This window comes from Coregonus clupeaformis, chromosome 35 (assembly GCF_020615455.1).
Source record: "Coregonus clupeaformis isolate EN_2021a chromosome 35, ASM2061545v1, whole genome shotgun sequence".
In the NCBI taxonomy this organism is placed as follows: Eukaryota; Metazoa; Chordata; class Actinopteri; order Salmoniformes; family Salmonidae; genus Coregonus; species Coregonus clupeaformis.
In genome coordinates, this window is record NC_059226.1 from 23,501,272 (window position 1) to 23,518,650 (window position 17,379).

Below are 17,379 nucleotides of genomic sequence, written 5' to 3' on the forward strand. Positions count from 1 at the left end.
ATTTGTTTGCATAATTGGAGAACGTTAAAACATTAGAACTGCAGAACTATGGCAGTGTGTGCCACTTTGGACCTTTTCTTTAAGCTATTATGTTGAACTATTTGAGATAAGACTCAAAACATAGCCATTGTTACCAACAAATTTGAAGACTAAAAAACAAAGCTGGTAAATACACGTAAGCTTCATTCAACGGTCGATGAGATAGCTAGCTAACGTATGTAGGCGATTTGAGAACAGACCTTCAAATACCCTGCTGCTCTCCTTCTGTCCTTTCCCCTGACATTGAGGGGTGGAAAACATGCCAGTCAAACGGTTAGGTGTAGCCTAGGGCCTAGCGGTTTAAAGGGCAGCTTGTTGTTTTCACCCATACACCTGCAGTAGTATGCCACTGGGACACGTTGCCTGTAAACACACTGGGGATAGGGGTGGAGAGGAAGAGAAAGAGAAAGCACCAGGGACGGTTGGGGAGAGGGAGGGATCATGGGAGGATAGGAGATGAAAGAAGGGGATATAGATAGATAGACAGACAGACAGACAGACAGACAGACAGACAGACAGACAGACAGACAGACAGACAGACAGACAGACAGACAGACAGACAGACAGACAGAGAGACAGAGAGAGAGAGAGAGAGAGAGAGAGAGAGAGAGAGAGAGAGAGAGAGAGAGAGAGAGACAGAGAGACAGAGAGACAGAGAGACAGAGAGACAGAGAGACAGAGAGACAGACAGGGGGAGCAACATCCATCCAAAGACCATGCCTGGTCGCTGTGTCTGTTCAGCTTTTACATTCCACTTCATGCCACTCCTGTCATTTGCCAAAGGAGTGGCAAGGAGTGGAATGTTAGCTAAAAGGACTGGTACCCAGACTACATGCATATGGATCGAACCAATTGTATTTTTGTCATTTTATTAAAACAATAACACTGAAATGAAACATTTTGAACATATGTCCAAATGGTACACATTAGCAATAATGCTTTGGTATTATCTAAAATAATGAGCATAAATAACAGCAATTTAAAAAATCTGCACTTGATCAATGTGTAATCCCAGCATAGAATATACGGATAATAACTTACTGTATAAATATTGAACCTGTCATAGATGACTGTAAGACAGTGAGTGTGGATTGTGTGCTCATTTAAATCAATACAGTTACATTTAATCCATAAAATACTGCACGTGTGTACAGCAGATTAATCATTGCGCCTCTGTCTGATGAAAACCTTGTAACTCAATTTTTGCCAATTGTCTTCCTTTTTTAAACATGTATTGAAAGCAGTAACTCCCCTCAATGTACTCTGAACATTTCATAACTAGGACCAAGAACATGTATTCAAAATAGCTTCTGAAGTTTGATAATTGTATGTGACAATATGGTCCTTTCTTCCATTTCCTGAAACATTTCTGTTTTGGAGATAAGTGGTTTTCATCAGACAGCGACAATTATGTTGTTGTTATCAGATTAACCCTGGGTCATGTTCATTAGGGCATGCAAGGGAAAACATTTCAAAACATTTCAAAATGGGAAACAAAAATCAGTGCATCTTATTGGACGTCAGTCTAGGTAGTCCCTCCCTGTTTCAGTCAGTTTTATTTCTTATGCTGCCTAAAGAACAAGACTCCAGTTAAGGCCGAGCACAATGAGGTTGTACCAGCGCTTCAATCTCCAATAAAAGATCAAGGGGATCCAATAATCCCAAATAAACGCATTAAAATAACTGAAACACTTGGAACAACTACCCAAGTTTATAACAATAATACCCAACAAATAACAATAATTCATCAATAATATGAATAGGGTCATCAATTATGGGCTGTACACACTACCCTCTGTAGCGCCTTGCGGTCAGAGAGAGAGAGAGGGGGAGAGATTATGACATTATGTGAGAGAGATACATTGTCAATTATGACATTATGCCATAGATACAGTGAGTACTATAAGCCAGTTGCATCTGTTTGATTGATATAATTATTATCATCATTCTCTCTGTTTGGGGACAGTGTTCATTTTCCACAATGCAGGTTTACTCTAGTACCATTTCATTGGTCATCCCAGCTTGAACTAACTTTGCCCAGAGCAGAAACCATCCATGACTCCATAGGTAGGCATTATGAGCCATTGGGACTTGTTACAGGTGATTATAGTTACAAATGGACAAGGGTCATAGACAGTATGTATAGCACGCTCCCCCCATGGCCATACCTACATAGTAATGGAGTACATACAGAGAGATCTAAGCTCACAAAGAGGACAATCCATTTAAATTCACAACATTCCTGATTAAATCAAATGATCCAGTTCATATAAAGTGAATAGAATACTCAGGTTCATTTTCTAGGGCATTTTAATCTAGGGCAAGTTTTTGCCCATTCACCATCTAAAAGTTTGTCTTTCCTTATAGTGTATGGAAGGAATCTATAAAGTACATGGAAGATGGTGTTCTTTCTGGTTCCACGACACCAAGCTGGTGCAATGCACAGGTGGTTGTTGGCACCTTAATTGAGGAGGACAGACTCGTGTTAACAGCTGGAGCGGAATTAGTGGAATGGTATAAAATACATTGAACACATGGTTTCTATGTGTTTGATGTCATTCCATTTGCTCCGTTCCGGCCATTGTTATGAGCCATCATCCCCTCAGCCTCTTCCAGTGGTGCAATGTGCTGTAAATGTCTGAGGTTTATACTGACAAACAGGAGAGGTGTCATAGCAGAAATCGTTCAGTGTGCCAGGTAGTGTCAGAACAGGGAGTGTTCTTTGTAGTCCCATGTACCTCTTCTTCCCATATCGTCCCAAAGAGTTCAATGGTCAAGAGTTACATGGGTTGACAGTGGGAGGGCTCCAGATGATGTCTTGTTTGCCTGGATGGAGAGGGAGGCGTCTTGGCTCGTCATAGCGTAGACTAACCAAACAGGGCTTATCAAAGCGTAGACTCACCAATCAGGGCACATCAAAGCGTAGACGGACCAATCAGGGCTTATCAAAGCGTAGACTGACCAATCAGGGCTCATCATAGCGTAGACTGACCAATCAGGCCTCATCATAGCGAAGACTGATCAATCACTGGGCTCTCTGAGGGCAAAAGCTCCGTCTTGATGTTGCCAGAAGTCTCAATTTGAACACACTGCAAAGACAGCAAGAGATACATTTTATGCTTTACAAACAACGCCCAGCACACATTATCATGGACTGATTGGTTGGACAAAGCTTATGACATACAGACCCCCCCTGTATTCTGTATTCTCACACTATGGCATTAAATAAACACATTCACACTAACAGTCGGTATTAGACACAGACACAGCTCTCAGAGGGAGACAAGTCTGATGGCCTTCACCGACACTCCATGGAGATTACCAAAAATCTATTCACACACGCACAAACAAGTTTCAAATTTCAAGTTTTATTAGTCTTATGTACAGGATACACATGGTATGCATCGTCCAATTAAATGCTTACTTGCAGGTTCCTTCTGGACAATGCAACAACAATAAGACATAATAAAATATAAGAATATGAACATAAAGTAAATGGTTCAGTAGAATAGAATAAACATTTTAGCATTAGTATAATACAGGAAGGCACAATTTATAGTCTAATATTTACACGTGTTTTGGGGAAGGAGTGATTGGGGTGCAAGTGTTTAAATTGTGCAGTATTTAGCAATGATAATAAGAGTCTGGAAGCAGCAGTTGTGATGTGTGTGTAGCATGAATGTGTGTGTGTGTGTCCAAAGGGGGGAAGGTGTTAACGATTTAGTTTTTTTGGGCTTACAGGGGTTTTAAAGGTGTTTTAATGATTTTTGGGCTTACAGGAGTTTTAATGGTTTAATGGTTTTAATGTTTTTGTGGTAAGATATGCAAATTGTATTAAGGATATGAGCAGTAGTAATAATGTGTTATGGGTTAGGTTAAATATTTTTTGTTTTTGTGATAGGAGGCAGGGTGTAGAGGAGGTCTGTCTACAACGAGCTGGAAGCAGGTGTGCTTCATAATCTCAAGGCTTCTCTTGACGGATGAGAGGACATAAGTAGCATACTGTGTCTCACCTAACCTAACAATGCTCTTAAGATTTTCTTTTCATGGGTGAAGATAACTCTGCCCAACTGAGTAGGAGAGTCTGAGCATTCTCTGCGCCCTGGAGACTATGTGATGGCAAAAGACTACAGAAGAAAGAGCTGGAAAGAACCTATGTGGAGGGGCCTGTACCAGGTGTTGTTGGCTACCTTAATGATGGTAAAAGTGGTGGAGACAGATACTTAGATCCATGTTTCTCACTATAGGAGTGTTCCAACCTCAGCCATTGGGTAGCATTGTTGTCTTTTGTGTGTGTCTGTGCTTGTATGTCTTTGCAGCAGTAACTCCGAGCTTCCCTATGGGTAGGCTGGTAGAAGGACACTCTTCGCATACTGATGTCGATAGATTGAGAGGAACTCTGGCTGATCCGGAGACCCTAGTGACGGAGGAAGGTTAACAGCTAAAGTGACCATACATCGTTGTCCAGGTTACACCAACGATGGTACGGATAGAGGGGAGCGCGATCGGGTATCATCTAAACCATTGTACCAGAGTGAGGGAACTGATGATTAAGAGACTTTCAAGAACTTCCAGACCGCCGAGAGATTCCAGACCACCGAGAGATTCCAGACCTTCAAGACGCACCAGATATCCTTATCATGATTTCTCTGCACTTGACTAGTTCCCTGAGAATAAGGGGAATGGAGTACTGATAATAATAAAGAGCAGAAGAACAAGACATAGAAGGGATATAGACAGGATTAGAATGTATATTCTTGCACAGGCAGGAACCATAACTAAAATGCAGGAAGGGATCACTATTAAAATACAAGGGTTAAAATATTATTGGTGTGTAAGGAACCAGCACAAAGAGTATGGGGAAGTCACATGGGGTAGTGTGACCTTAAGATAATGAAAGAAAGAGACAGGTGAATCATAGACATAAGGAGAACAGTCCAAGACATAGATAAACAATTTGATGTAGTATTTGGTGTTAGATTTCCAGGGGGAAGTGTTATTGGAGTAGTTATTCCTTGGGAAAGTGCACTAAACCCTGTACATGTTAGAGCTATACCAAATACAGAAGAAAGGGAATTGAAGGAGCCGTTAAACAATGATTGATATAGATGAGTACAATATATTATATTACAATTAAATAAAGAAAATAGTCTAATATGCACCACATTTTAAAGAATTAACAGTAGTTCAAAATCTTCACAGTTACTAGGACTGTGTTATGATTCAACTACAACTTTTGTCATATAAGGAACTCGGAAAGACCATATTGGCCAGCAGAATGTTTGTAATATTTAGGAAATCCTAAATATAAACAATTTTATGATCAACCAGGATGAGGAGTGAAGTGTAAGCAATTGTTAGAATAGGAACAAGGAAAAGGGAAACACCAGAGTAATGTCAAATAGAGTATGAGCAAAAATATAGGAAGGTTACAATAAAACAATTGGGTTATATAATTTGGGAGAATTCAAGGGAGAATGTGAAACTAGGGGGTGTTTAAACAGATAGCCTTTGGAATACAGGGACCCCTCAAAGGAAAATCTATCAGGCATTAGATAGAAATGGGTATTAAGAATGAGTGATGAAACATAATGATTTGTCATGTAGACAATGTTAATAGGGATGTTTTGGATTGAAAATTAACTCAACTAAACTGTTATGATCTGTCCTTTCCTGAGGTTACTACGGATGGTGTCGTAATGCATAAGCAGAGATAATTCGGTCCAGAACGGTGTAAACCTCAATAAAAACCAAAAACCCTCTACCCGGCTGAAGAGGAACAACAAAGGCGTTGAAGACGTTCCTGTCCGATACCACCTCTGCCAGGAGACCTGAATCCAGCATCAAATCAAAGCAATCAATTGCCTTCTCTTTTGTGCCTTTTCTCTCAAGAATGTGACAGGAGTCCATGTGTAGTGAGCAGGAGGAGAGAGGTCTATGCAAATGCAACGTTCTTCGTAGTTTGGGTATACTGGTTTGCAAATGGACAAAACAGAATGATGGTGGAGGTGGGAGGCTCAGGTGTGACATTGGAATTGGGGCATTGCCATGGGCAATCCAAGATGAACTATGAAGCTATCTGAAGAACATAATGAAGACGCCAGAAGATTAAGTGCCGGTAGAGGAAGGGAGTGTTAGTTGAGGTAGTATGTTGATTAAGGAGGTATTATACACTGCTAAATTTATAGTAAATTTAGACTAGGAATGCATTAAGATACTGATCTGTTGTAATTCTCGTTATGAGGAAGTTAATGCTAGAATTATGATAGTGTCAATATGTGCCAATGTGAGAGTTTTAACTTTGAATGATGGATCCAAAGTGACTAATTAAGAATTGTCATTCTAAAGTTGTTTTGGGTAATTAATTGTATTATGATTATAAATTATAAGTGGACTAATTGATCTGAATAAGTTATTAATATTAATGCCTAGTGATGTTTGACATTGCAATTAATGGATTAGATATTGACATTGATTATTCTGATTGTTATACTACTTGTGATATGGGTGAAAAAGGTTATGTAAGCTAAAGATGTTGACACCATTCTTAACATGCCCTAGATATTATTGTTAAGACAAAGTTGCATATGTTGATGTGTTAGTATACTAATACATATATGGGAAAATGCTACAATTAAACAGAAGTGGGTAGCAATGTTTACAAAGATGGCAATCATGATAGGCATAGCACTTGTAGTAATGGGAATGGTGTTTTGCTGTATACTACCTCTGTTAAAATCATTTGTTGATCCAAACCACAGTAAAACAAATGACTGTACAGATCATTGTTACTAGTTCAGCCAAAGAAATACACCCAGTTCAGGGAGCTCCAGGACAGTATGTAAATGAATATGGGAAATTTTGTAAACGTTAAGGGAGGACCAATGGACTGTCCATTTGGGAATTCTGAATGTTTGTATGGAGTTGTTCCTGGGTGTGGATGGGCTTGCCATGGTTACAAAGCCCAATAGAAAAATGTGGAGGTTAATTTAGAGGAAAACCTTCCAGACTTGTAATCAATACCTGACTGGGCTCTGGGTCCTCATCAGGATGGGTCAAGTAATGAGGAAGATATATTGGTTTAAATATATGCACGTAAAATGTAGCCACATATGGCAAGGTTAGGAATAAGTAAATGCACATGCTTATATTCATTTTTACAATTAATCTTTGTATTGTTGGGACTAAGTAAAGTCCCAAAGGGGGGATTATATAGGATTATTTTATGTATCATTAAGGCAAATGTAGGGAGATGCCAAAGGTAAAATATAATAAACATGTTTGATATTTTATAATCCAGATACATGCTTAAATAAGGAATATAGCCATGTAGTATATGCTGTGTTTTAAATGAATGTATGTGCTCTTTCACAAAAGCTCTCAACAGTATGTGTTACATTAGTTCTTTTTTAAGAAGGGGCCTAAGCCACGCAGCCAATAGAATGATAGAATGAGAGGCTTCATATAGAAAAAAGCATTCATGACCTTTTGGAGTGGACATTGTGTGACAGCTGGACGTTGAAAAAGAAGGGTGGTGCAGAACTAAAATAAGTTAGGAATTTGCCATAAGGGGGTAACTGAATATGCCATGGAAGTATGTTTGTGCATTTGTGTGGGTATAAAAGGATCTCTAAGCCAAAGAGAGACAGTTGTTCCATGGAACTGCTCGGCTTTCGTTATTAGATAATAAAAGTCAAATTTTTGGATTCACAGGCTCCAGTTTCTTGAGAGATATGTTTGAGTTGACTACTTTCGAGTCATATATTTCTATGACAGGTTCAGGTCTGGAGACTGGCTAGGCCACTCCAGGACCTTGAGATGCTTCTTACGGAGCCACTCCTTAGTTGCCCTGGCTGTGTGTTTCAGGTCGTTGTCATGCTGGAAGACCCAGCCACGACCCATCTTCAATGCTCTTACTGACGGAAGGAGGTTGTTGGCCAAGATCCCACGATAAATGGCCCCATCCATCCTCCCCTCAATACGGTGCAGTCGTCCTGTCCCCTTTGCAGAAAAGCATCCCCAAAGAATGATGTTTCCACCTCCATGCTTCACGGTTGGGATGGTGTTCTTGGGGTTGTACTCATCTTTCTTCTTCCTCCAAACATGGCGAGTGGAGTTTAGACCAAAAAGCTCTATTTTTGTCGCATCAGACCACATGACCTTCTCCCATTCCTCCTCTGGATCATCCAGATGGTCATTGGCAAACTTCAGATGGGCCTGGACATGCGCTGGCTTGAGCAGGGGGACCTTGCGTGCTCTGCAGGATTTTAATCCATGACGGCGTAGTGTGTTACTAATGGTTTTCTTTGAGACTGTGGTCCCAGCTCTCTTCAGGTCATTGACCAGGTCCTGCTGTGTAGTTCTGGGCTGATCCCTCACCTTCCTCATGATCATTGATGCCCCACGAGGTGAGATCTTGCATGGAGCCCCAGACCGAGGGTGATTGACCGTCATCTTGAACTTCTTCCATTTTCTAATAATTGCGCCAACAGTTGTTGCCTTCTCACCAAGCTGCTTGCCTATTGTCCTGTAGCCCATCCCAGCCTTGTGCAGGTCTACAATTTTATCCCTGATGTCCTTACACAGCTCTCTGGTCTTGGCCATTGTGGAGAGGTTGGAGTCTGTTTGATTGAGTGTGTGGACAGGTGTCTTTTATAAAGGTAACGAGTTCAAACAGGTGCAGTTAATACAGGTAATGAGTGGAGAACTGGAGGGCTTCTTAAAGAAAAACTAACAGGTCTGTGAGAGCCGGAATTCTTACTGGTTGGTAGGTGATCAAATACTTATGTCATGCAATAAAATGCAAATTAATTACTTAAAAATCATACAATGTGATTTTCTGGATTTTGTTTTAGATTCCGTCTCTCACAGTTGAAGTGTACCTATGATAAAAATTACAGACCTCTACATGCTTTGTAAGTAGGAAAACCTGCAAAATTGGCAGTGTATCAAATACTTGTTCTCCCCACTGTACGTAGAAACTGTCTCTGAGCCTGTTGCTATCAGATCTCATGCTCCGATACCATCTGCCCGACGGTGAGGGAGTGAACAGCTCGTGGCTGGGGTGTTTGGGGTCCTTGATGATGCTGCGGGCCGCCCTCAGGCAACGTTTCAAGTAATGTCTCAGGAGCGCTTGCCTCGGAAGATCCTGTCTGGCCAGCTACATCTTGGCCGGCGGTCTGTAGGGGGCAGATGAAGCGCTACAAGGACCAGCTGAAAGCGTTGCTGAAGAAGTGCAACATCAAACCCACAGACCTAGAGGAAGCTGCTGCTGACTGTTCCACCTGGCGGCAGCTTTGCCAGAGTGGTGTACAGAGGTGGGAGAAGGAGAGGAGCACAAAGAGACAGCAAAAACAGCTCAGGAGACATACAACCATGCTGCCCTCGCCAACACAGACTGAGACATACAACCATGCTGCCTCCGCCAACACAGACTAAGACATACAACCATGCCTGCCCTCGCCAACACAGACTGAGACATGCAACCATGCCTGCCCCGCCAACACAGACTGAGACATACAACCATGCCTGCCCCCGCCAACACAGACTGAGACATACAACCATGCCTGCCCTCGCCAACACAGACTGAGACATGCAACCATGCCTGCCCCGCCAACACAGACTGAGACATACAACCATGCCTGCCCCCGCCAACACAGACTGAGACATACAACCATGCCTGCCCCCACTAACACAGACTGCACATTCCCCACCTGCAATAAAGTTTGTGGATCTCGGATTGGACTCTACAGTCACCAAAGAATTCACTGTTAACTCAGAAGTGGAACTCATCATCGGATAAGATGGACTACCGTAACCTAACGTGTGTGTGTGTGTGTGTGTGTGTGTGTGTGTGTGTGAGTGTGTGTGTGGATGAGTGTATGTCTGTGTGAGTGTGTGAGTGAGGAAGTGAGTGCATATGTGCTAAGGTGCGGAGAGTCAGTGAAGGTGGTCAGACCAGTTCAAGTGTTTAGCAGTCTGATGGCTTGTAGATAGAAACTGTCTCTGAGCCTGTTGCTATCAGATCTCATGCTCCAATATCATCTGCCCGACAGCGAGGGACAGAACATCTCGTGGCTGGGGTGTGTGGGGTCCTTGATGATGCTGCGGGCCGCCCTCAGGCAACGTTTCGAGTAGATGTCCTGGATGGGTGGGAGCACGGTCCCAATGATGCACTGGGCCGTCTTCACCAACAGCTGGAGGGCCTTGCGGTCGTGGACGGAGCAATTCCCGTTCCAGGCCATGATGCAACCGGTCAGGGCGCTCTTGATGGTGCAGCAGTACTATTTGGAATTTCTTCAGCCGCCTTAGGAAGTAGAGACGCTTTGTGGTGGTGTTGTTGGTCCATGTCATGTCGTCGGTGATGTGGACACCGAGGAACATAAAACTGCTGACTCTACTGTAGTCCATTGATGTGGATCGGACATGTTACCCCCTCTGCTTCCTGAAGTCAACAATCAACTCCTTTGTTTTGCTGATGTTGAGGAAAGGTTGTTGTCCTGGCACCACAATGCCAGTTTACTTACCTCCTCCCTATAGGCTGATTCACCGTTGTTGGTTATCAGGCCTACAGCAGAGGGCTGACGACAACCCCCTGGGGGGCCCCTGTGTTAAGAGTCAGTGTGGAGGAGATGTTTTTGTCAATCCTGACAGCCTGTGGTCTGCCCGTCAGGAATTCCAGAATCCAGTTGCAGAGGGTGGTGTCCAGACCCAGGGCTCTGAGCTTGGTGTTGAGCTTGGAGGGAATCAAATCAAGTGAAAATGTATTTGTCACATGCATCGTAAACAACAGCTTTAGACTAACAGTGAAATTATTGCTTACGGCCCCTTCCCAACAATGCAGAGAGAGAAAAATACAAATAATAGAAAAATAAGGAATAAATACACAATGAGTAACGATAACTTGGCTATATACACGGGTTACCAGCACCAAGTTGATGTACAGGGGTACGAGGTAATTGAAGTAGATATGTACATATATACGTAGGGAAAAAGTGACTAGGCAACAGGATAGATAATAAACAGTAGCAGCAGCGCATGTGATGAGTCAAGAGAGTTAGTGCAAAAAGGGTCAATGCAGATAGTTAAATAGTTAACCAATAGCTACCCGGACTAACTATTTAGTAGTCTTATGGCTTGGGGGTAGAAGCTGTTAAGGGTCCTTTTGGTACCAGACTTGGTGCATCAGTACCGCTTGCCATGTGGTAGCAGAGAGAACAGTCTATGACTTGGGTGGCTGGAGTCTTTGACCATTTTTAAGGCCTTCCTCTGACACCGCCTGATATAGAGGTCCTGGATGGCAGGGAGCTCTATACGCATTACCTTCTGTAGCGCCTTGCGGTCGGATGCCATGCAGTTGCCACACCAAGTGGTGATGCAGCCAGTTAAGATGCTCTCAATGCTGCAGCTGTAGAACTTTGTGAGGATCTGAGGGCCCATGGCCAATTCCTTTCAGCCTCCTGAGGGGGAAGAAGAGTTGTCAGGCCTTCTTCACGACTGTGTTGGTGTGTGTGGACCATGATAATTCCTTAGTGATGTGGACACCAAGGAACTTGAAGCTCTCGACCCACTCTGCAACAGCCCCGTCGATGTGGATGGCGGCGTGCTCGGCTCTCCATTTCCTGTAGTCCACGATCAGCTCCTTTGTCTTGCTAACATATAGGGAGAGGTTGTTGTCCTGGCACAACACTGCCAGGTCACTGATCTCCTCCCTATATGCTGTCTCATCGTTGTTGGTTATCAGGCAAACCATCGTCGTGTCGTCAGCAAACTGAATGATGGTGTTGGAGTTGTGCGTGGCCACGCAGTCGTTGGTGAACAGGAAGTGCAGGAGGGGACTAAGCATGCCCCCCTGAGGGGCCCCTGTGGGCCCCTGTGTTAAGGGTCAGTGTGGCGAATGTGTTGTTGCCTACCCTCACCACCTGGGGTGAGGGTAGGCAATAAACAGCATTCTCACATAGGTGTTCCTCTTGTCCAGGTGGGAGAGGACAGTGTGGAGTGTCATAGAGATTGCGTCATCTGTGAGCTGTTGGGGCAGTATGCGAATTGGAGTGGGTCCAGGGTGTCTGGGATGATGGTGTTAGCCATGACCAGCCTTTTAAAGCATTTCATGGCTACAGATGTGAGTTCTAGGGGATGATAGTCATTTAGACAGGTTACCTTGGTGTTCTTGGGCACAGGGACTATGGTGGTCTGCTTGAAACATGTAGGTATTACAGACTGGGTCAGGGAGAGGTTGAAAATGGCAGTGAAGACACTTGCCAGCTGGTCAGTGTATGCTCTAAGTATGCATCCTGGTAATCTGTCTGGCCCTGCAGCCTTGTGAATGTTAACGTGCTTACTCACATCTGCTATGGAGAGTGAGATCACACAGTCGTTTGGAACAGCTGGTGCTCTCATGCATGGATCAGTGTTGCTTGCCTCGAAGTGAGCATAGAAGGAATTTAGCTTGTCTGGTAGGCTCACGTCACTGGGCAGCTTGCAGCTGGGTTTCCCTTTGTCATCTGTGATAATTTGCAAGCCCTGCCATATCCGACAAGCATCAGAGCCAGCGTAGTAGGATTCGATCTTAGTCCTGTATGGAAGATTTTACTGTTTGATGGCTCATCGTAGGTCATAGCAGGATTTTTTATAAGTGTCCGGATTAGTGTCCAACTCCTTGAAAGCGGCAGATCTAGCATTTAGCTCAGTTCAGATGTTGCCTGTAATCCATGGCTTCTGGTTGGGATATGTACGTAGAGTTACTTTGGGGACAACGTCGTTAATGCACTGAAGCTGAAGCTGGTGACTGATGTGGTAAACTCCTCAATGATATTATGTGCTAGCGAAACAGTCCTGTAGCTTAGCATCCACTTCATCGGACCTCTTCCGTATTGAGCACGACACTGGTACTTACTGTTTGAGTTTTTGTAAGCAGGAATCAGGACGATAGAGTTATGGTTAGAGTTGCCAAATGGAGGGCAAGGGAGAGCTTTGTATGCGTTTTTGTGTGTGGAGTAATTTTGATCTAGTGTTTTTTCGCCTCTAGTTGCATAGATGACATGCTGGTAAAAATGAGGCAAGACAGATTCCAGTTTCCCTACATTAAAAACACTGGTCACTGGGAGCGAAGCCTCTGGATATGCATTTTCTTGTTTGCTTATGGCCCTATACAGCTTGTTGAGTGCAGTCTTAGTGCCAGCATCGGTTTGTGGGGATAAATAGACATGAAAAATCTCTTGTTAAATAATACGGTCTGCAGTTTATCATGAGATATTCTAACTCAAGCGAGCAAAACCTCAAGACTTCCTTAACATTAGAGATTGTGCACCAGCTGAGACAAAGAGACACACACCTCCCCCCTAACCTTACCCGAAGCTGCCGATCGGTGCATACAAAAACCAGCTAGATGTACAGTACCAGTCAAAAGGTTGGACAAACCTACTCATTCAAGGGTTTTTCTTAATTTTTACTATTTCCTACATTGTAGAATAATAGTGAAGACATCAGAACTATGAAATAACACATATGGAATGTTGTAAGTAGCCAAATAAAGTGTTAAACAACTCAAAATATATTTTATATTTGAGATTCTTCAAAGTAGCCACCCTTTGCCTTCATGACAGCTTTGCACACTCTTGGCATTCTCTCAACCAGCTTCATGAGGTAGTCACCTGGAATGCATTTCAATTTACAGGTGAGCCTTGTTAAAAGTTAATTTGTGGAATTTATTTCCTTCTTAATGTATTTGAGCCAATCAGTTGTGTTGTGACAAGGTAGGGGTGGTATACAGAAGATAGCCCTATTTGGTAAAAGACCAAGTCCATATTATGGCAAGAACAGCTCAAATAAGCAAAGAAAAAACGACAGTCCATCATTAATTTAAGACATGAAGGTCAGTCAATACGGAACATTTCAAGAACTTTGAAAGTTTCTTCAAGTGCAGTCGCAAAAACCATCAAGCACTATGATGAAACTGGCTCTAATGAGGACCGCCACAGGAAAGGAAGACCCAGAGTTACCTCTGCTGCAGAGGATAAGTTCATTAGAGTTACCAGCCTCAGACATTTTGCAGCCCAAATAAATGCTTCACAGAGTTCAAGTAACAGACACATCTCAACATCAACTGTTCAGAGGAGACTGCGTGAATCAGGCCTTCATGGTCGAATTGCTGCAAAGAAACCACTACTAAAGGACACCAATAATAAGAAGAGACTTGCTTGGGCCAAGAAACACGAGCTATGGACATTAGACTGGTGGAAATCTGTCCATTGGTCTGATGAGCCCAGATTTTAGATTTTTGGTTCCAACTGCCGTGTCTTTGTGAGACGCAGAGTAGGTGAACGGATGATCTCCGCATGTGTTGTTCCCACCGTGAAGCATGGAGGAGGAGGTGTGATGGTGTGGGGGTGCTTTGCTGGTGACACTGTCAGTGATTTATTTAGAATTCAAGGCACACTTAACCAGCATGGCTACCACAGCATTCTGCAGCGATACGCCATCCCATCTGGTTTGTGCTTAGTGGGACTATCATTTTTTTTTCAACAGGACAATGACCCAAAACACACCTCCAGGCTGTGTAAGGGCTATTTGACCAAGGAGAGTGATGGAGTGCTGCATCAGATGACCTGGCCTCCACAATCACCCGACCTCAACCCAAATGAGAAGGTTTGGGAGGAGTTGGACCACAGAGTGAAGGAAAAGCAGCCAACAAGTGCTCAGCATATGTGAGAACTCCTTCAAGACTGTTGGAAAAGCATTCCAGGTGAAGCTGGTTGAGAGAATGCCAAGAATGTGCAAAGCGGTCATCAAGGCAAAGGGTGGCTACTTTCAAGAATCTAAAATCTAAAATATATTTTGATTTGAACACTTCTTTGGTTACTACATGTTTCCATATGTGTTATTTCATAGTGTTGATGTCTTCACTATTATTCTAGTAAAAATTAAGAAAAACCTTGGGAATGAGTAGGTGTGTCCAAACTTATGACTGGTACTGTATATTATCAATGTCCTTCTTCAGCCACAACTGAAGAAGGATCTGGATATTACAGTTCTTCAGGTCCCCTTGATAGGATAGTCCCAAACTGAGCTCGTCCAGTTTGTTCTCTAGTGATTGTACGTTCGCCAATTGAACGAAGTGTAAGAGGCGGTTTATTTACTCGTCGACGTAGTCTCTTCAGGGTTCGTTTGCCTCTTTTGCGCCGTCTCTCCAAGTCCCGGGGCTTAGGGCCTGAGCAGTACCTCCACAGCTGCCGACTCGTTGAAATATAAATCTTCATCGCTGTTCTGATGTCCAGAAGCTGTTTTCGGTCATATTAAATGGAGGAAATATTATGTCCAAAGATCAGCGTAAAAAAACACACAAAATAGCAGAATTGGTCAGGAGCCCGTAAGACGGCAGCTACCCATCTCTGCAGCGCCATCTCACAATAGTGAGACAATAGTGTTGAATGCTGAACACACACACACTCACACATGCGCATGCGCACGCACACACACACTCAATGGACTAATATACATACACACAGACACAGATACAGAAACACACACACTGTACATATGCACACACACACACACACACACACACACACACACACACACACACACACTGGCACAGCCGCATCAACTACACCACATCAGAAAAATGAAATACGCTGGAGGCATCAACTGTTGAGGAGAAATCAGTGGTACCCATTTACACTACTAATGGGTGTAACTACGGTCTGTGTATATTTGTAAACAACAGCTGGTGCACAAAATCAAATACTAAGGAAGTCTCAAGGTTTTGCTCGCCTGAGGTAGAGTATCTTATGATAAGCTGTAGACCACACTATTTACCAAGAGAGTTTTCATCTATATTTTTCATAGCTGTCTATTTACCACCACAAACCAATGCTGGCATTAAGATTGCACTGAATGAGCTGTATAAGGCCATAAGTCAACAGGAAAACGCTCATCCAGATGCAGCGCTCCTAGTGGCCGGGGACCTTAATGCAGGGAAACTTAAATCCGTTCTATCTAATTTCTACCAGCATGTTAAATGTGCAACCAGAGGAAAAAAAACTCTAGACCATCTTTACTCCACACACAGAGACGCATACAAAGCTCTCCCTCGCCCTCCATTTGGCAAATCTGACCATAACTCTATCCTCCTGATTCCTGCTTATAAGCAAAAACTAAAGCAGGAAGCACCAGTGACTCGGTTAATAAAAAAGTGGTCAGATGACGCAGATGCTAAGCTACAGGACTGTTTTGCTAGCACAGACTGGAACATGTTCCGGGATTCTTCAGATAGCATTGAGGAGTACACCACATCAGTCACTGGCTTCATCAATAAGTGCATCGATGATGTCGTCCCCCACAGTGACCGTACGTACATACCCCAACCAGAAGCCATGGATTACAGGAAACATCCGCACTGAGCTAAAGGGTAGAGCTGCCGCTTTCAAGGAGCGGGACTCTAACCCGGACGCTTATAAGAAATCCCGCTATGCCCTCCGACGAACCATCAAACAGGCAAAGAGTCAATACAGGACTAAGATTGAATCGTACTACACCGGCTCTGACGCTCGTCCGGATGTGGCAGGGCTTGAAAACTATTACAGACTACAAAGGGAAGCACAGCCGCGAGCTTCCCAGTGACACAAGCCTACCAGACGAGCTAAACCACTTCTATGCTCGCTTCGAGGCAAGCAACACTGAAGCATGCATGAGAGCACCAGCTGTTCCGGATGACTATGTGATCACGCTCCATAGCCGATGTGAGTAAGACTTTTAAGCAGGTCAACATTCACAAGGCCGCAGGGCCAGACGGATTACCAGGACGTGTACTCCGAGCAAGTGCTGACCAACTGGCAAGTGTCTTCACTGACATTTTCAACATGTCCCTGACTGAGTCTGTAATACCAACATGTTTCAAGCAGACCACCATAGTCCCAGTGCCCAAGGACACTAAGATAACCTGCCTAAATGACTACCGACCCATAGCACTGACGTCTGTAGCCATGAAGTGCTTTGAAAGGCTGGTCATGGCTCACATCAACACCATTATCCCAGAAACCCTAGACCCACTCCAATTTGCATACCGCTCCAACAGATCCACAGAAGATGCAATCTCTATTGCACTCCACACTGCCCTTTCCCACCTGGACAAGAGGAACACCTACGTGAGAATGCTATTCATTGACTACAGCTCAGGATTCAACACCATAGTGCTCTCAAAGCTCATCACTAAGCTAAGGATCCTGGGACTAAACACCTCCCTCTGCAACTGGATCCTGGACTTCCTGACGGGCCGCCCCCAGGTGGTAAGGGTAGGTAACAACACATCTGCCACACTGATCCTCAACACGGGGGCCCCTC

At 43.6% G+C, this 17,379-nt stretch overlaps 1 protein-coding gene across 1 annotated transcript in view; it reads right to left on the minus strand.

Annotated features, from left to right (window-relative positions):
* Positions 1–1,488: 1,488 nt before the first annotated feature.
* LOC121551288 (somatostatin receptor type 5) overlaps positions 1,489–17,379 on the minus strand; it is a 39,211-nt gene continuing 23,320 nt past the window's right edge. Inside the window, exon 4 of the mRNA XM_041863860.2 lies at positions 1,489–3,128. Coding sequence (XP_041719794.1) covers positions 3,045–3,128 — 84 coding nt within the window. The 3' untranslated portion in view covers positions 1,489–3,044. The remainder of the gene's footprint in view (positions 3,129–17,379) is intronic.